Source organism: Pocillopora damicornis, chromosome 5 (assembly GCF_964200805.1).
Source record: "Pocillopora damicornis chromosome 5, jaPocDami1.2, whole genome shotgun sequence".
Classification (NCBI taxonomy): Eukaryota; Metazoa; Cnidaria; class Anthozoa; order Scleractinia; family Pocilloporidae; genus Pocillopora; species Pocillopora damicornis.
In genome coordinates, this window is record NC_142674.1 from 28,541,399 (window position 1) to 28,560,479 (window position 19,081).

Here is a 19,081-nt window from a genome sequence, read left to right on the forward strand (position 1 = left end):
ATATACTTTCCTCTTTCTATAAAATTAAAATATTACACACCTGCTACTCTCAACCAGTTTAAATACATTTTTTAACATAAACTCTGTGAAAATATGGATAAGGATAACTTTATTTAATGTCTAAAATATGGGAGTGCACGCCTAGTCTCCCAAGCCAAAGGCTTGTTTTAAAAACACCCGACAAAACTTTTTTAAACAATATGTATATTAATAAACGATGAAGAATATATAAGCTATAATTAACATTTATTTACCAAAGTGGAGGTAAATAATACCACTTTCACTAAACAAAGGTGAATATCTGTTTTGTGTATACTACACAGACACCAAAAAGATAAGTTTATTCCTATCAATATACCAAATAATGGTCAGAAATGAAATTGTTCACGCGCGACTTTGTCTCTTCGGCAATTCTGAGGTTATAGGTCTTGCTAATCACTTCTGAACCACCACATGAAGGCGCGCAAAAAGCTCTATTCACCTGTGCGATATATAGTAATAAAAATCACACTAAGAATAAGATCCATACTTATACTAACTTACAAATTAAGAGTTGAAATGTCAGATTTTATGTACACTTAAATAACTGGCGCCCTAAACACTTGACATTGACATTGGTACAGGGAAATTATTATATAACAGTTCAAGACTTTACAGAAAACGAAAGTAGGTTCAATGTGAGGGGAATCATGTATACAAAGGAGGTGCACGTGACAAGACCATATTAGGTGGTTGAGCCACGTATAAGCCAGATCCAAGGAGACTGTGTTTTTAGTTGATTTACAAGGTCAAAAAACTATCAAATTAATAGTCATTCGACTGTAAGGCATGTGGCCAGAGAGTAGTTTATATGTATTTGAACTTCCATTTGACTTTTTCGCTTTTTCCCTTATGGTTTGTCCTAATACAAAGTTATTGCAAGAACGTGTATTTCAACGGATATAAACTTTCCAAAAGTCTCCAGTAGACAGGCTGTTAGTAAGATCATCGCAATTCCAGTGGCTATCAATAGAAATTATCCAGTGATACCGGCTGCCCACAAATGCTGCGTGGTTCCCTTATGGTTTGTCCTAATACAAAGTTATTGCAAGAACGTGTATTTCAACGGATATAAACTTTCCAAAAGTCTCCAGTAGACAGGCTGTTAGTAAGATCATCGCAATTCCAGCGGCCACCAGTAAAAATTATCCAGTGATAACTGTGGGCCACAAATGCTGCGTAGTTGTACAGACGATTCTCTCCAACATTATGGCTGACATGTCCCCACTTACCATGATATGCCCATGTCGCACAATTCTGAGCTAGTCTTGAGTTGTCACCATCCACACGGACAAAGGAGTCACACGAGTCCGGCATCTCATCTCTTTCACCGCTGAAATATCGCACCACTTTTGCACCTTTGTTGTTCAGAGTCGTTCTGACGTGGAATGTTGTTCCTTTTTCTTTGCTGCAATGAAATCTTATCTGGGTAAAGTTTATGTACGCTCTTAGTTGGTTCATGGCGCTTTTGGTCATAGCCATTTTGCCGTTTGCGTAGTTACGCATACCTTGAAACGTTTGTTCAGCTGTGCCATTCCACCTTGAAGATTGGGGGCTTGGCGAAATAACGTTCAACACCATCATCCAGCCTCCTATCGATAAAAAAAAAAGCCTGGTTATATAAACCACAAAGAAAAAAACCCAACATTTGAAAACAAAAAACAAAAACACACTGAGGTACCTCCATCAGTTGTCATGTCACAAAAAGCCTTGAAGGAGTTCCCAGTGCCTTGTGGGTCGACCCAGTATTCTCCATTCCCAGTAGAATCTCCACTCTGAATGATATGTTGACAGGACTTTGCAGCTTTGAAGGGAACTGACCCGAGAAGAGCTGCAACCAAAAATATGCAAACAAATCATCATACTTTGCATGAGTAATCAACATATCATACAATTGTAAACAACACAATTAACATTTATATAAATGAAAATACTTGTTACAACCTCTTGATCTACATCATAATTTGCAGTTAAAGACAAGTTTCAATAATACCATAACTAAAGGGTGTTTTTAATAGGGCAGGTGTTATGCCGTTTGGCTCTTAAAAATGGGTCTATTTCATGAATGAAAGTTAGATTTTAGCAACTATAACGGTGGAAGTCTAATTTTTGACGGAATGACACAGACTAATTACGTAATCTTGAGAACTTAGAACTAAGTGGACTCGTTACGTAACCAATTCCCCTGAAATTATATCTTCCAATTTCTTCATGTGTTCGAGTAACAAGGAATAAAAATTTGCTGGTCAACAAAAGTTTCCTTGATAACACTATGGCAGATCCATGAAAAAAATGTAACCATATACTTTTTAATAAACACGCACCGATAAAAAAACCAAAGTGTTTTAGGGATATTCTCACCTCGATTTGGGTTATCAGCAAAAATAAACCCTGCATTTTTTTTCAGACTGGCTGGGCAGGAAATCTTAGTTTCTTTTTAATACTCTTTGACGGAATGAAGTAGACTTTTTGCATTTCTTGAGACCTTGTAACTAAGTGGACTCATTACGTAACCAATTCCCTTGACGCTACGTCTACCAATTTCTTCGGTTGTCGAAATAACCAGGAAAAAAATTTGTTCTTAAGATATTCTCACCTCGATCTGGGTTATCAGCATAGATAAACCCTTCATTCTGCTTTAGACTGGCTGGGTAGGAAGTCTTAGTTTCTTTGTTAAACTGGCAAGTTTTGTCACTCAGCCTGAAGTTAAGGCTTTGGCACGCAGGCTGTGAATTGCAGGCAATATAACACGAAACCAACCGATCCACAGTGAATGATTTGAAAACGTGATCAAGGAGAACCAAGCCATGTTCAGATCGTTGCGTCAACTTACATTGCTGAGCAAATGCCTTCACCGAATACGATGCCAAAATGAACCAGAACGAGAAAACATCCATCTGGTATCGCCAGTAACTGTTTGTGCCACAGAGATCTCAAACCAACTAGCTATGGGGGAGTTAGTATTCTTTTTCTTTGACAATGTCGTGCAATCATGCAATTTTAAACAGTTATACAACGCATGGTACTAATATTGACGGTAAGACCCTTTGACACTTTGCATTCTTTTGTGACCTGAAAACCAAAATAGAAAAAAAAAGTAACCAAGAGGAAAGAAAATCAAAACCTTTTAAAAGAATAGATAGCGTATGTTTTATTGAGGTCTCAGGTCAACTTTGACAGTTCGTAAGGGTCAGCTTCAAAAACCTTACTTTTGTAGCAGCCCAAAGAAAACGGGAGCATACACAAATGTTGTTTGGAAAGGGAGGCACGTGACCTCAGTTAGAGTAACATAACCCACAGGGAGTTTTACTTTGATGTTATAGCCATTACCAGATCATAAGGTTCTCGAGTAGGACCTCATTTGCTAGTACTGGGCATATCGACATTTAGGGTTTTTTTCATTTTTCTATTACCTTCCTCTTTCCATAAAATCAAAATATAAAGCACCTGTCACCCTCAACAAGTTTTAATAAATTTTAGCAAATCCATGAACTATTATTTAACGATTGTCTAGCAGGTTTATAAATGTTTTCAACCCAGAAAAAACGCGAGCAAAAATACACAATACACCTCCAGGGAGGCACGCGATATCTATATCTATATAAATATATATATATATATGTATATATATATATATACCTCACCACTCTGAATGATAAGTGGACAAGAATTTTTAAACAAAAAAATTAATATTTTTCCTCGGATAATGTCGTGCAATCATGCAAATTTAAACATTCATACAACACATAGTACTAATATTGACCGTAAGACCCTTTGACACTTTTCATTGTTTTGTGACTTGAAATCCAAAATACAAAACAAAACAAAAAAAGAAAAAAACTAAGAGAAAAGAAAATGAAAACCTCTTAAGAATAGAAAGCGTATGCATCTTGAGGTCTCAGGTCAACATTGACATTTCGTAAGGGTAGCTTAGAAAACCTTACTTTTGTAACAAGTCTTTAAATATATAATCTAACGACTATCTAGCAGGTTTAAATATGATTGTAAACCAGAAAAAGACGCGAGCGAAAATACGCAATTGCTATTTCGAAAAGGAGGCACGTAACCTCAGTTAGAGTAACATCTCCCACAGGGATTTTTCATTTTGATGTGACAAACACCACTAGATCATAAGCTTCTCGACTGGGACCTTATTTGCTTATACACGGTATATCGACAATTAAGGTTTTTTTTTTTTCTTTTCCTTAATAGATTCCTTGCTCCATAAAATTAAAATATAAAACACCTGCTACTCTTAACTAGTTTGAATCAATTTTTCGATGCAAACTCCGTGAAAATATCGATAAGGATAGCTTTATTTAATGTCTAAAACATGAGAGTGGACGCCTAATCTCCTGAGCCAAAGGCTTGTTGTAAAAACGCGCGACAAAACCTAAATTTAAACAATGTGCACATTGATAAACGATAGAGAATATGTAAGCTATAATTAATAATTATTCGCCGAAGTGGAGGTAAATATCTACCACTTTCACTGACACTAAGGTGAATTCATGTTTGTATATACTACACAGAAACCAGAAAGAGTAGTTTATTCCTGTCAATATACCAAAAAATAGTCAGAAATTAAATTGTTGACGACTGATTTTGTCTGTTCGGCTGCACGGAGAAAATAATTTTTGCTTATCAATAATCACGCGCCCTTATGTTCTGAGCCAGAACATAAGGGCGCGTGACAAGCACTATTCACCTGTGCGGTATATAGTAATGAAAGTAACACTATCCATACTTATGCTAACTTTCAAATTAAGAATAAAAATTTCAGATTATGTACAGTTAAATAACTGGCACCCTCCAAACTTGACATTGACCAAGCTGGATCGAAATTGTTACATAATAGCTCAAGACTTCAAGAAAAACAAAGGAAGGTTTCACGTGAGGGGAATCATTTATACAAAGGAGGTGCACGTGACAAGACCATGTAAGGTGGCTGAACCACGTATAAGCCAGATCCAAGGAGATTGCGTTTATTTGACTTAGATGTGAAAATACTGTCAAATTTAAAATCGTTCGACTGTCAGGCATATGGCCAGAAGGCAGTTTATATGCTAATGAATTTTTATTCGACTTTTTTTCCATTTCTCGTTCATACTTCGTTATATTACAAAGTTATTGCAAGAAGGAGTATTTCAACGGAGATAAACTTTCCAAAAGTCTCCAGTTGACAGGTCGTTGTTGATCAGTAGAAATCACAAAAGCTGCGTAGTTGTACAGACGATTCTTTCCAACAACGTTTAAAAATATCATCCAGCCTCCTTTGCATTAAAAAACAAAAAAAAACCTGCTTCCATAAATAACCGAGAAAATCAACACTTGAAAACAAAAAGCACCAAGGTACCTCCATCAGTTGTCATTTCGCAAAAAGCCTTGAAGGGGTTCCCATTGCTTTGTGGGTCGATCCAACATTCTCCTTTCCCAGTGGAATCTCCATTCTGAATAACATGTTGACAGGACTCTGCAGCTCTGGAGGGAACTGACCCGAGTAAAGCTGCAACAAAAAATATGCAGACAAATCATCATACTTTGAATGCGTAATCAACATATCATACGACTATAGAGAGCACAATAAACGTTGTTAAATGAAGGGACTTGTACATCGTAATTCGCGGTTGATGACAAGCAAGCAAAAGTTATAATTCCATAACTAAATGGTGTTCTTAATAGGACAGTTTTCATGCCACTTGGCTTTAGGAAATGGGTCAATTTGATGGTAGAAGGTTAGATTCTAGCAAATTTAACGGTCGAAGTCTACTGTTTGACGGAATGACGTAAACTAATTAGGTATTCTTAAGACCTTGTTACTAAGTGAACTCATTACGAAACCAAATTCCCTTGAAATAATGTCTTTCAATTTCTTCAGTTGTCGAAGTACCAAGGAAAACAATTTGTTGGCCCACACAAGTTTGCATGATAACATCATGGCAGAACTATGTAATCACAAAGTTTTAACAGACACAGACTGATAAGCATGCCCAAGTGTTTTGAGGATATTATCATCTCGATATGGGTTATCAGCATAAATAAACCCTTTAGACTGGTTGGAATGGACATTTTAGTTTCTTTCTTAAACTGGCAAGTTTTGTTACTCAGCCTGAATTTAAGGCTTTGACACGCAGGCTGTGAATTGCAGGCAATACAACACGAAACCAACCGACCCACAGTGAACGATTTGTACACGTCATCTGGGCGAACCAATCCAAGTCCAGATCATTGCGTCAACTTACATCGCTGAGCATATGTTTTCACCGAATATAATGCCGAAATGAACCAGATCGAGACAACATCCATCTAGTATCGTCAGTGCCTGCAGTCCTGTTCCCTGTGCGTGCCCCAAAGGCCTCAAAACCAACCGGCTGTAGGGAAGTTAGCATTTTTTTTCTTCGAAAATGTCGTGCAATCATTCGATTTTAAATAGCCATACAACACATAGTATTAATATTGACCGTAAGAACCTTTGAAGTATAGCATTCTTTTGTGACCCGAAATCCAAAATAGAACAAAAAGGAAAAGAAAATGAAAACCTTTTAAAAATAGATAGCGTATGTATTTTGAGGTCTCAGTTCAACTTTGACATTTCGTAATGGTCAGTTTCGAATGCTTAATACAGTATTTTGTAGCAAGTCTTCAAATCTATCAATTAGCGACTATCTAGCATATGTTTTTAGACCTGAAAAGAAAGCAAACAGAAAAACACATTGGTTATTTGGAAAGAGAGGCAAGCAATCACAGTTAGAGTAATATATCCCACAGGGATTTTTTTTGTTTTGATGTGATAATCACCAGATACGAAGGCTCTCGAATGGCACCTTATCTGTTTTTACAGGGTATATCAACAACTAAGTTTCTTTTTTTTCGATTATATACTTACATTCCCCTTTCCGTAAAATTAAGATATGAAATATTTGCTATTCTCAAGAAGTTTAAATCAATTTTTCAGTTGAAACTCCGTGAAAATACGAATAAGGATAACTTTATTTAATGTTTTAAACATGAGAGTGGACGCCTAATTACCCGAGCCAAAAGCTTGTTTTAAAAACGCTCGATAAAACTTAATTTAAACAATGTGTACAGTGACGAAGGATGGAGAATATAAGCTATAATTAACAATTATTCACCGAAGTGGAGGTAGATATCTATCGCTTTCACTGAGGTGAATAACTGTTTTGGATATACTACACAGTAACCAAAACGATTGGTTTGTTTCTGTCAATATCAAATAATAATCAGAAATTAAATTGTTGACGCGCGATTTTGTCTCTTTGGCTGCTCGGAGGTAATAGTACTTGCTAATCACCTCTGAACCAAGAGATAAGGGCGCGCGGAAAGCATTATTCACCCCTGCGGTATATAGTAATGAAAATCACTTTAAATATGTCCAAGGCTAGTATCCAAACTTATGCTAACTTACAAATTAAGAATAAAAATGTCATATTATGTACAGCTAAAAAACTGGTACCCTCAACACTTGGCATTAACAAGGCTAGAGCGAAATTTGTTAAATAATAGTTCAAGACTTCATGGAAATCAAACGAAGGTTCCATGTGAGGGGAGTCAAGTATACGAAGGAGTTGCACGTGACAAGACCATATAAGGTGGCTGAAACACATGTAGGTCAGATCCAAGGAGATTGTGTTTTCGGTTGACTTAGATGTGAAAAAAACTATTAAATTTAAAATCATTCTAATGTCAGGCATATGGCTAGACATCAGTTTGTATACTATTTGATTTCCATTTGACTTTCTCTCTGTTCACTTATGCTTCGTCCTATTACAAAGTTATTGCAAGAATGTGCATTTCAACGGACATAAACTTTCCAAAAGTCTCCAGTAGACAGGTTGTTGCTATTATTATCATCGCACATCCAGTGGCCACCAGTAGAAATTATCCAGTGATAACTGTGGGCCACAAATGCTGCGTAGTTGTACAGACGATTCTCTCCAACATTATGCCTGACATTTCCCCACTTACCATGATATGCCCATGTCGCACAATTCTGAGCTAGTCTTGAGTTGTCACCATCCACACGGACGAAGGAGTCACACGAGTCCGGCATCTCATCTCTTTCACCGCTGAAATATCGCACCACTTTTGCACCTTTGTTGTTCAGAGTCGTTCTGACGTGGAATGTTGTTCCTTTTTCTTTGCTGCAATGAAATCTTATCTGGGTAAAGTTTATGTACGCTCTTAGTTGGTTCATGGCGCTTTTGGTTATAGCCATTTTGCCGTTTCCATAGTTACGCATACCTTGAAACGTTTGTTCAGCGGTGGCATTCCACCATGACGATTGAGAGCTTGCTAAAATAATGTTTAACACCATCATCCAGCCTCCTTTGAATTAAAAAAAACTTCTTTTGTAAAAATAAGCGAGAAAATAAAATCAACAATTGAAAAACAAAAAACACCAAGGTACCTCCATCAGTTGTCATGTCACGAAAAGCCTTGAAAGAGTTCCCATTGCCCTGGGGGTCGACCCAATACTCTCCACTCCCAGTGGAATCTCTACTCTGAATGATATGTTGACAAGAATTCGCAGCTCTGAAGGGAACTGACCCGAGTAAAGCTGTCATGAAAATATGCAAACAAATCATTATACTTTGCATGCGTAATCAACTTATCATACGACTGTACACAGCACAATTAACATTTTTTTAAATGAAGGTACTTGTTACAACGTATTGATCACTTTACGTCTTAAGTTGCGGTTGATGATAGGCCAACAAAAGTTTTAATAATACCATAATTAAGAGCTGTTCCTAATAAGGCAGTTTTTACGCCGTTCGGCTCTTAGAAATGTTTCCATTTGACGATAGAAGATTAGATTCTAGCAAATTTTACGGTTGAAGTTTACTTTTCGACGGAATGACGCAGATTAATTACGTATTCTTGAGACCTTGTGACTGAGTGGATTTATTACGTTACCAAGTCCCTTGAAATTATGTCTTCCAATTTCTTCAGTTGTCGAAGTAACAAGGAAAAAATAAATTTGTCGGCTCACACAAGTTTGCTTGAAAACAGTAAGGCAAAACCATATAAAAAATGTAACCATAAACTTTTTAACAGTCGCAGACTGATAAAAAAGCCCAAGTATTTTAAGGATATTCTCACCTCGATTTGGGTTATCAGCATAAATAAACCCTTCATTCTGCTTCAGACTAGTTGGGCAGGAAACTTAGTTTCTTTATTAAACTGGCAAGTTTTGTCACTCAGCCTGAAGTTAAGACTTTGGCACGCAGGCTGTGAATTGCAGGCAATATAACACGAAGCCAACCGATCCACAGTGAATGATTTGTACACGTTATCAAGAAGAACCAAGCCATTTTCAGATCGTTGCGTCAACTTACATCGCTGAGCAAATGTTTTCACGGAATACAATGCCAAAATGAACCAGAACGAGAAGACATCCATCTAGTATCGTCAGTACCTGCAGTCCAGACCGTGTATGTGCCCCAGAGACCTCAAAACCAACCGGCTATAAGGAAATTAGCATTTTTTTTCTTAAATAATGTCGTGAAATCATGCAATTTTAAACAGTCATGCATCACAAAGTAATAACCTTAACCGCAGCCCTTTGACACCTTGCATTCTTTTGTAAGAAAAATAGAAATAGAAAATAGAAAAGAAAAGAAAGAAATCGGAAAATAAATGATATTAGTTTAAGCCTAGATAGCGTAGGTATCTTGAGGTCTCATTTCAACTTTGACATTTCGTAAGGGTCAGCTTCGAAAGCTCTACTTTTGTAGCAAGTCTCCAAATCTATCATCTAACGACTATCTAGCAGGTTTGAATATGTTTTTGAACCAGAAAAGAAAGCAAACTAAAATACACAATTGTTATTTCGAAGAGGAGGTTCGTAACTACAGTTAGAGTAATATATCCCACAGGGATTTTTACCTTGATGTGATAAACATAACCACATGAGAAGGCTCTCGAATGGCGCTTCGTCTGCTTGAACATGGCATATCCACAATTAATTTTTTTTTCGTTTATTTACTTACATTCCTTTTCCATAAAATTAAAATATAAAACAACTGTTACTCGCAACAAGTTTTAATCAATTTTTCGGTGCAGACTCCGTGAAAATATGGACAAGGATAACTTTATTTAATGTCTGAAACACGATACACGCCTAGTCTTCCGAGCCAGAGGCTTGTTATTAAACGCTCGACAAAACCTATATTGAAACAATATGTACGTGAATCAATTATACTTTCCAGCAAGTCTGTTCAAGAAAGTACATTTCATCACAAAAAAGAAGCCTTTCGATTTTCATCTCGGAACTTCCTATCATAGTTTATTGCCAAATTCAATCAGCACAAAAAAGCCAACTGTTCTCAGCTTTATGCCAAATCTAGCGTTGCGTTTGTTTGTTTTTTTTCCGCTTCTGGTCTATATTTGCATAAGAAAGGTTAAATTTGCAGAAACCTTTTGTGTACCGCCTTATGTAATTCTTTTGAGTGTCTTCTGTACAAACCGACCGTCAGCCAAAACTGACTCAGCTATTTTCATTTTGTACAAGTTTATGCAAAAATAACTCTGACTGCTTTACCAGGGTGGATGAATTTAACATGCACCCCATTAAAAAAATGTTGAAGATGGCGGCGAATGAGAGGAACTACTCACAATGCAGCCTGAAAGTTAATTACATATCATTTCAGACCAATATAATGCGGTGATTTTTTCTTCTCTTTTTTACAGCGCCTTAAATTAAAATCTCGAGTTAAGAGTCCATTATCTGTCGATCTTCTGCTAAGATTTCTTCTGCTAAGCAAACATGTGGGAGCGTTTTAACAGAAGTGTTATGAAAACCCGACAAAATTGATTCGCTAACGAAGATATGTATAATTACTACAAACAAGTTTAGAAGGTCATATATATCCAATTTTTTCCCAGTGTTTTCGGATTATACCTGGGAAACTTGATCAAAAATATTGTTGAAAAAAGCGTACAAGATAAGGTAAAACTGTGGAAATCAGGTTACTGCAGCGAATTTTATAGTTTTCACCTGTACAGTTATACTCAATGTTTGCGTGCAATATTAAGCGATACAAATTTTCCGGAGAAGCAGATGTGATTTTCGGAAATACATCATTTTAAATTTGTCGCTAGAAATGCCTCCAATTTTATTTTGAAACAAACTCTTATCTGTTACTTTTGTTTTCTTGATCATCAACTGATCGAAACAATTGATCAAAACGAAGCGCGATAAAAACGTTTTGTAACAATTTTTTTCTGCTTATGTAAGATAACATTGAACGTGATTTCATTTAAAAAATTATTTGGATGCACATACTCACACAAGGCATCTCACTCGTGAGTTAAGTAGAGTTTGTCTCTGAAATAAGCCGGTAAAGATGTTTTGGCGAAGCATTAGCGTAGGGATAAATTTTATTACCGTCTGAAAATCTAGATTGCACTGTGGATGACCCGGAAAGAAATTGCTCATCCATAGAGAAACTTTTTCTCATGAAATAGTCTTATACAAACTAAAAACATCCCTTTTTCAAGTCCAACGGTTCTTGCTGATTACTAATTCAACATTTTTTTCAAAAAAGAAAAAAAACTTTACAGGTCATATTAAACAGACAGGTCACGAAAATGAAAAAGAACAATTACCTGCGAGCAAAATGCACGCCAGTGATACCAGAGCGAAAATCCCTTTGTTCATTTCTGGAACCATTTGAGGTTAAACGTAAAAAAGCAAAGATTTGTCGTCAAAAAGTGTTTGCTGATGTTATTATTGCAAAGTTCAACAACGATCTAGAAATATACCCTGTGGGGTTCTTGTATTGCGGGAACCAATCAGACTGAAAGAAGACTGTAGAGTTTTATCCCTTTCGCTGCACTCTCCACAGGGATTACCTTATTTGCTCATGATCATTTTAAGATTATAAATTCTAATTTTTGTTGACGGATGTCTCTCTGTAAACAAAATCATGAACACCTGGCCCCGGTTGTTCGAAGGTTGGATAGTGCTATACACTGGATAAAACTCAATCCGGTGGATAAAGCTACACGTTTTGCTGTCACTTATCCGCCGGACAGCGATTTTTTCGTTGGATAATGTTATCTGCCCTTTGCCAAGTTGTTCAAAACTAGGTTAAGATAAACCAGGGTTAGCGTGAAATCTGACCTCAGATCTGAAAGCTTTAAAGGCACATTCAGTATATTTATTTTTGCCTACAATTTGATGCCTGGATGTTCTAAAAAGAATTGAAGAAATTATCTGAAATAGACCTTTGAAGAAAGGAATAAAATAACCCAGATTAAAACTTAACCCCGGGTAAGCGCTAATCGGCCTTCGAACAACTGGGCGCTGGACCCTGGTGAAATAAGTAAAATAATAACTCCTGGGTCTTCCAGATTAGAAAACAGGCCTCCACGGCTTGTTACGTAGCACGTGATCGGCTGTCACGCACGTTGTTTCCGCGGACGACGATGGCTGCCATAGTTGGAGAGGTATGTTTTGAGGTCAATAGTTCGTTTTATTTTCGTTAAAAAAACCATTTAGCAGTACTTTACAATACTTCTGCGACACGTAGCTCTGTGAATCAGTACAGTAAACCTTGATTTTGCGATGGCTGTCAGTGTCTGAGAACAGGTGTGGATTATCTAATCTTTCTGATTACATAATTATGTCACTTCAGCATCGCCAACCAGTTAAGAAAGAACTTTCCAACTGTTGCAGCCATTGTCCTCTCGTCCACGGAAACAACGTGCGTGACAGTCAATCACCTGCTACCCAACAAGTTTCCCATTTATCGCCCGATAATTTATCATTCATCACGCGATAATTTTTCATTTCTGGTGCGATAGTTTATCATTTATCGCGCGATAGTTTAACATTCATCGCGCGATAATTTCCATTTATGATTAACTTCGGATAAAATGCGTGCTATCATTGATTGAAAGAGCGTGATCTATGAGAGTATCGAGCATAGAGTTGAGCTAAAGCTGTCACGACATCTGCCAAATTGTACTATGTCCGGCCCTTTCCGGGACCTCTCTCTAGCCTTTTTTCGTTAATTAAAAGTGAAATTTAGGAAGAAGCGAGCCGGCATGTAGCAACAGAAGAACCAAACGTCAGTCACTGCAGCCGAGTTTTACGGCTCTGTCATCCCGAGCAATCTTCATGTTTCGGTGACTTTCGGCTGTCGTTTATTTTTTTTTCTAATTGTCATGTGGAAAACTTCTGTGTTTTATGAGCCATAATTCAGTCGGATTTCACTGAACATTTCACTTTCAGATTCTGTATGAGAGGCCAAAAAAACTTCAGGCAAGTGTTAAATTCGACCTGCCGAACTATTTCAGCTTGTAAACTATTGCAGAATGTGAACTTTGATGGTTTTTTAATATTGATTGTTGGACATTTTTGACAGCTGTAGTCTTGTACAGCCAATCAGATTATTTGAACCATTCTAACAGGGATTCTGATTGGCTTATTGTAACGTGCTCTATGAGAGTATAGAGCATGCTAACAACACCGTTGTTAGTTTTGGAAATAAAGCTTGTTTTGAAAACTGAAAGTAATGCGTGGGGAATTTAACAGATTCTCTATAATAATACAAACAGAGAAGCCTTGACTGTGCTCTGTTCTGTTGTAAAGCATTAGGAAGGCACTCAAGAAGTAGGGAGGAACACTCGACTACGTCTCGTATCTCTCCCAACACTTCTTTCGTGCTCTAGCCGCTTCCTAATTAAATGCTTTACAACAGAACAGAGCACAGTCAAGGCTTCTCCATTGGTTATTGATCGCGCGATATTTTCATTTCATCGCGCGATAAATCTCATTAATCATAACCATTACAATTTCCTCAAATGTAATCAGTGGTGCAGTAGATGCTTTTTTTCTCACTAATCATTCTGTAGAGTTGCAATCGGACAGTTTGCCGTAATCGGACAGTTGAAGCAGCCAACCATAGTCCTTTCAGTCAAATCGACCAGTCACAGAATTGATCACAATAACCATAGCAACAACCACTTATCCTAAAAAAAAGTCGTGGAAGTTGAGGAATTTTTTACTAAGACATTGTCTCTACTGCACATATTTGTCCTAAATGTATTTGTTATTTTCGGAAATTGTAACAGATATGATTTGTTGGTGAAAGGACTTCGTGTCGTCCAATCCTGTCTGTAATCATACTCATGATTGACAAATCGGACTCCCGCTTCGCGGTCGTCCGATTTTGTTAATCACTCTTAGGATTACAGACCGAATTGGACTCCACTCCGTCATATTACCATTATATATCACGCGATAAAATTGAATTTAAAAAGTGGATAACGTCTCCCCTATAGGCCGCTGTAGCTACCGTACAAATCTGGAAAGCACTATATAACATCGTCCTAAACCAGATGAGCCCACGACATATCAGCGGCATCTTGTATGAGTATTCGCAGTTTACAATGTGACTTCCGCTTTTTCTTGTTGACGCGTACTCACAGTGTACTCGAGTGTTAGGAAGTTCACGTAGTGCGTCCGAGCCAGTTTCTGCCAGATTTGAACAGAAAAACAGGTCCTTTGTTGGACTGTAATGATACTTTGATGGCGCTGTTAACGAAATGTTTGGCCGGTTCGTAAGTTGTCAACCTGGTTTCGGTCGATCTGATTGATTGGCAACACCTCTTGAAAATCCTACACACCATCGACCTAAGCCTCATAGCTGCCAAGTGAGCAGAAGAACAATGACATCAAAATACTCGAGAAAGATAAGTATTAATTTTAATTGCATTTGTGCTAAACTTATATGTACAGAAATTTCTGAAGAGGTACTTAATCAGAAGTTTATCACATGATAAGCCTTCAAACTTGTATTAAATAAATTGATGTACATATTTCACAATTTTAAGATGATTGTGTGATGACAATACACCGACGGTCAACATTCGAATATTCAGCTTGAGCTTCCTCCTAAATGTTAAGTATTTCAATTTGAACTTGTAGAATATAACCTATGGATTAAATGTGGGTCTATAGGTATCATCCATGAAATTCTTACAGGCAATTTTCATCATGATATTAAAGCACCACAAACTCAAGAACAAGGAAAAATAAGTTACGCAGAAAACTGAGTTAGGCAGAAAACTGACGGAGAAATTCATAGTTTTCATAATTTTGAATTCATTCATAATTTTGAATTACAAATCATTCAGACCATAGCCACATATAGACTTTTAGATTGTCACTGCTTTTCTTTTGGTGATTGCATGATATGGTACCCGTCTTGATGTTCTTGGGAAAGGAACCATATCATGCAAGTCCAGGCAGTTGATGTAGTGTTTGCGCATTTTGTCTTAGTCATATGACTGCGCTGTGGGGTCTAGGCCATGGCATAAATCTATAGCAAATGCCAGTGCAAACAAGCCACAGTCATTTGAATTTGTTTGCTTTTGTACTCTTTCATTACAAAAAGTGACTGTAGAACCAGTATACAATAGCATGCGACATGAATGATCAATGGCAACCGCGCTTACATTTTGATATAAGCTGTCATACACCTTGACAGTTCCAGGACAAGCAGCTATTGTGCTCAGGCAAACCCAGTGTGAGCCAGTGTTTATGATCTGTACAAACTCACTAATGGCTGGAGTGACTAATGCGCCCACAATAACAGGGTCCCTTAGACCATCTACAAGAGGGAATTTTTGTTTTAGGAGGATCTGACCAGCATGTATCTCAGAATCACACAGCCATGTTGTCTTGTTTAAAATGGATCACCTATACTTATTTTAATTACATCAGTGCTGTCTTCTTCCTTCAGTGACTGTGGTTGTTGATAGGACTCACTATCACTTGTAAGGCAGTGAGGCCTGAAAAAGAAATTATCATCTGGGCTTTCTTCTTTCCACTTCTTGATTTTTAAGTCAAGGTTTTCTTGATCAATTTGTGAATGTCTGCACACCACTGTGGCACAATACATGTGGTTCCTGACATCCATGGTTGTTGGGAAGAACCGTCTGTTGGTTAGATCTGGAGGCTGTTGGCCTGTGAAAAGTTCCTTCTTTACATAATGATGCAGGTGCCGTTGCATTTCAGAAACACAATTAACACCACTTCCAACAAGCTCATGAATTTTTTTAACCAGTGTCTCATCAATAGGCTGAAGTAGCCCAGCAGTCTGGTTACACAACAAGAAAGAAAGAATAATTGCTTTATTATTTATTCATTTAAAAAATTACACAACCTCATCCCCAGGTTTTCTTGGTCAACGGTTCAGTAACCTGGAGCCGGCTGCTTTTGATGTCATTGGTTCAATATGAGAAAATTTTTTCCAAATTTGGTCAACAGCAGCTGGTTATGATGAAATATGTGAGTGGTTTTAACCTTTCAGAAACAGGGAAATATTTTGAATGAATATTAATGCAAATTATACCAACATTACTATTGGCAGTCCTCTGGCAGGGCTTTTCAGTAATAGTTACAGAATGTTATAATTACAGAGTACTGAACACTGTATTTTTTAAGAAAATCCATTTAAAAAGTCCATGACAGCATTCCATTAAAACAGTGCCAGTGGAAATCCCTCTCCGATAAAATTGTGATATTATAGTCTTGACATTGAGTTTGAGGAATGAATGCCAGTGTAGCTAAAAGAAGCTCTACATGTAGTACATTTTATTGGTCTTTTGTTGTGATGTATAATCTTTATTCATTCTTTATATATATTCGACATGACAGTGGAAGCAGCACAGTCTACAGTAGACTGATGATCTGTGTGAAGTTAAGTCACCTTCAATTCCCCACCAAACTTCAGCTTCCTGGTTCCAAAAAAAATTTAATTGATGGCCAAGTACTTACCCTCCCCATGGGGTGAAATAAGTGATCCGTAGGTTTAGGAAGTAATATGTAAATACGCTCCTCTGTAGCTATTGTTTGCTTCTTTTCTGACTCTAGGGATGTTCTCAGAAATTTTGACATTGTCTCCCTTCTACTCTTTGTGTTCTCTGAAATCTAACGATACAATTTTTTAATTAAAATAATATTTGAAAAATTGGTTTCTAAAATATTCACTCTGTTTCCATTACAGGTAAATTTGTTTCAATTCTGCACAACGAAATGTCCAGGTTGTCTTATCATATGTCCACTTCACCTACATGTAACACAAGGCCCATTAGGATTAAGCACCCTTTATTAGGCTAGTGATCATTCATGTTAATGGTAGTGCCCCCTGAACCCTTATTCAATAATTAAAATAAACTGACCTTATTTTCAGGATACTTGATTATTTTCCTTAGGTGGATCTTTGCTGGACAGTCACATTTCTTCGTATCCTGTACTATAAAGCGCTGTTTGGTGTTGTTATAGCAGTGATCATCATTCTCCTTCTGAAACCAAATAGATTTATTGGATTGTTAGATAGAGCAGTCATATGGGAATAGTCAAGTTATCAATAAACTTAGAAGTAATGAAAAGTATCCTTTAAAATAGTACTTGATTCCTACCTTGTAAACTGCAGTCACAGTGGTCCTTTTTTGCGACTTTGCTTATTTTAACAAATAAAATGTGATATGTCCTTTTACTTGCAAGTAGTAAAAAAGAAAACATTAATGCCTGCTATTAGCCCTGAGGGAGAGGTGAGTGCTCACCAACTTGCTTAGAAAAATCAGTTGGGACTTACCACCTTGTTAGCTTAAGAGCAAATAGGTGAAGGTAAATCAATAACTATGTAATGCCCTACATATGATATCCTCTTTGGGAGTCCTTAAGTAATAATATCATCTTGTTTACATTCTTATTTAGTTAATTATTATGCATGCTTACATCTTTTTGTAGTCTCTTTTGAGCCTCCTTCCTTTTGAGTGCCTTATTTCTGTCTGGCCCATTTTGGCATTCTAAAACTTTGACCCCCACAATTTGGAATGGGATGCCATCAAAACTTAGTCTGCATCCTGTCATCTCCTGTGAGTCAGCCCATTGTAAACGGTGGTTCTTAGCATTTTTATCTGCATTTTCTTTTATGTGAGAAGAGGAACCAAGCTAAGTTAGCAATACAATACATGTACACAAACACATACGTACATATGTACACATGGGTGCTTAAAATGGAGGGCCTGAAAATCAAGCTTGCCCCACCCAGATGTAGCCCAAGGATTGGTGTAATGGATGGGGATGCTGGCAGCTGTGTGTCAATAGCACTGAGTAGGGTTTTGACACTTTAAGCTTGATCTTAATTAATTAAGCATTTCTTGTCAACTCTTGCTGCAGGCTCACAGTAAATTGACACTTGAAGCTAAGTTGAATTCTAATTACATGTTAATTTTGAAAGTCTAACTGACCAGGGTAAACCGAAGAATAATGATGTGTACATGTATTCTTAAGATATCAATAATTATTGGAAAAAAGTTAAATCCCTTTTTTTATTTTGATTTATCTATATTTCATGTTAATAACACGATCTCACACGCCCCTGGCTTTAAATACCTATAGTGTCTAAATAAAGTTATACTTCACTTTACTTTACTGTCAGTATGGTTTATTTTGTAAATCTTTACATGTGAGCTTACTTACCCAGCCTACTGCAATTTGAAAATCCTCCTGTTTGTTTAAATACAGTGAAGCGTGTCGTCGTAGCTATCTCGTACTGTTTTATGAGTTCGTCAGCGCTGCTTTCATCGTTAACATACCCGTAATAAGGGTCAAACTGTACGGTCCATCTTGAAGCCCAAGGTGTACTGTTATCAGCCATGTTTGTTCTTCTACCAAACATTTAGATTTCCCGCCAATATTTACCCGCGAGCCGCAAAACATAAATGCATGAGTGTTAAATATTAACTGGACCACCCCTTGGCAAATATATTTATTAGTAGCAAATAAGATGTTGAACAAAAACCAAGAGATCATGGTCAAATAAAACGTAAAGATTATTTATTACAAACAGAAAAGAACTGTATGTTTGTTCCAATCGAAAGATTTTACAGTGCAAAGTTAAGCAAATGATCTTTGACCTGAATCTGCTTTTGGTCGATGATAGCGAGGTCAGAGGATAACATCAACCGAAACTATTAGGCCGGTCATATTTAAGTGTCG

At 37.1% G+C, this 19,081-nt stretch overlaps 2 protein-coding genes across 2 annotated transcripts; both read right to left on the reverse strand.

Annotated features, from left to right (window-relative positions):
* Positions 1-1,101: 1,101 nt before the first annotated feature.
* Positions 1,102-5,505, reverse strand: LOC149046333 (fibrinogen C domain-containing protein 1-B-like). Its single transcript, XM_089207686.1, has 4 exons — positions 5,396-5,505; positions 2,636-3,111; positions 1,721-1,870; positions 1,102-1,631 (listed from the first exon to the last, which is right to left on the reverse strand). The coding sequence occupies exons 2-4, from the start codon at positions 2,934-2,936 to the stop codon at positions 1,102-1,104; spliced, it is 981 nt and encodes a 326-aa protein (XP_089063812.1). The 5' UTR covers positions 2,937-3,111; positions 5,396-5,505.
* An 8,951-nt stretch (positions 5,506-14,456) lies between these two features.
* LOC149046334 (calcium-responsive transcription factor-like) lies at positions 14,457-18,503 on the reverse strand. The gene is made up of 4 exons (XM_089207706.1): positions 17,816-18,503; positions 17,257-17,379; positions 16,853-17,005; positions 14,457-16,172 (listed from the first exon to the last, which is right to left on the reverse strand). The coding sequence occupies exons 1-4, from the start codon at positions 17,948-17,950 to the stop codon at positions 15,759-15,761; spliced, it is 825 nt and encodes a 274-aa protein (XP_089063832.1). The 5' UTR covers positions 17,951-18,503; the 3' UTR covers positions 14,457-15,758.
* Between the last annotated feature and the right edge of the window lie 578 nt (positions 18,504-19,081).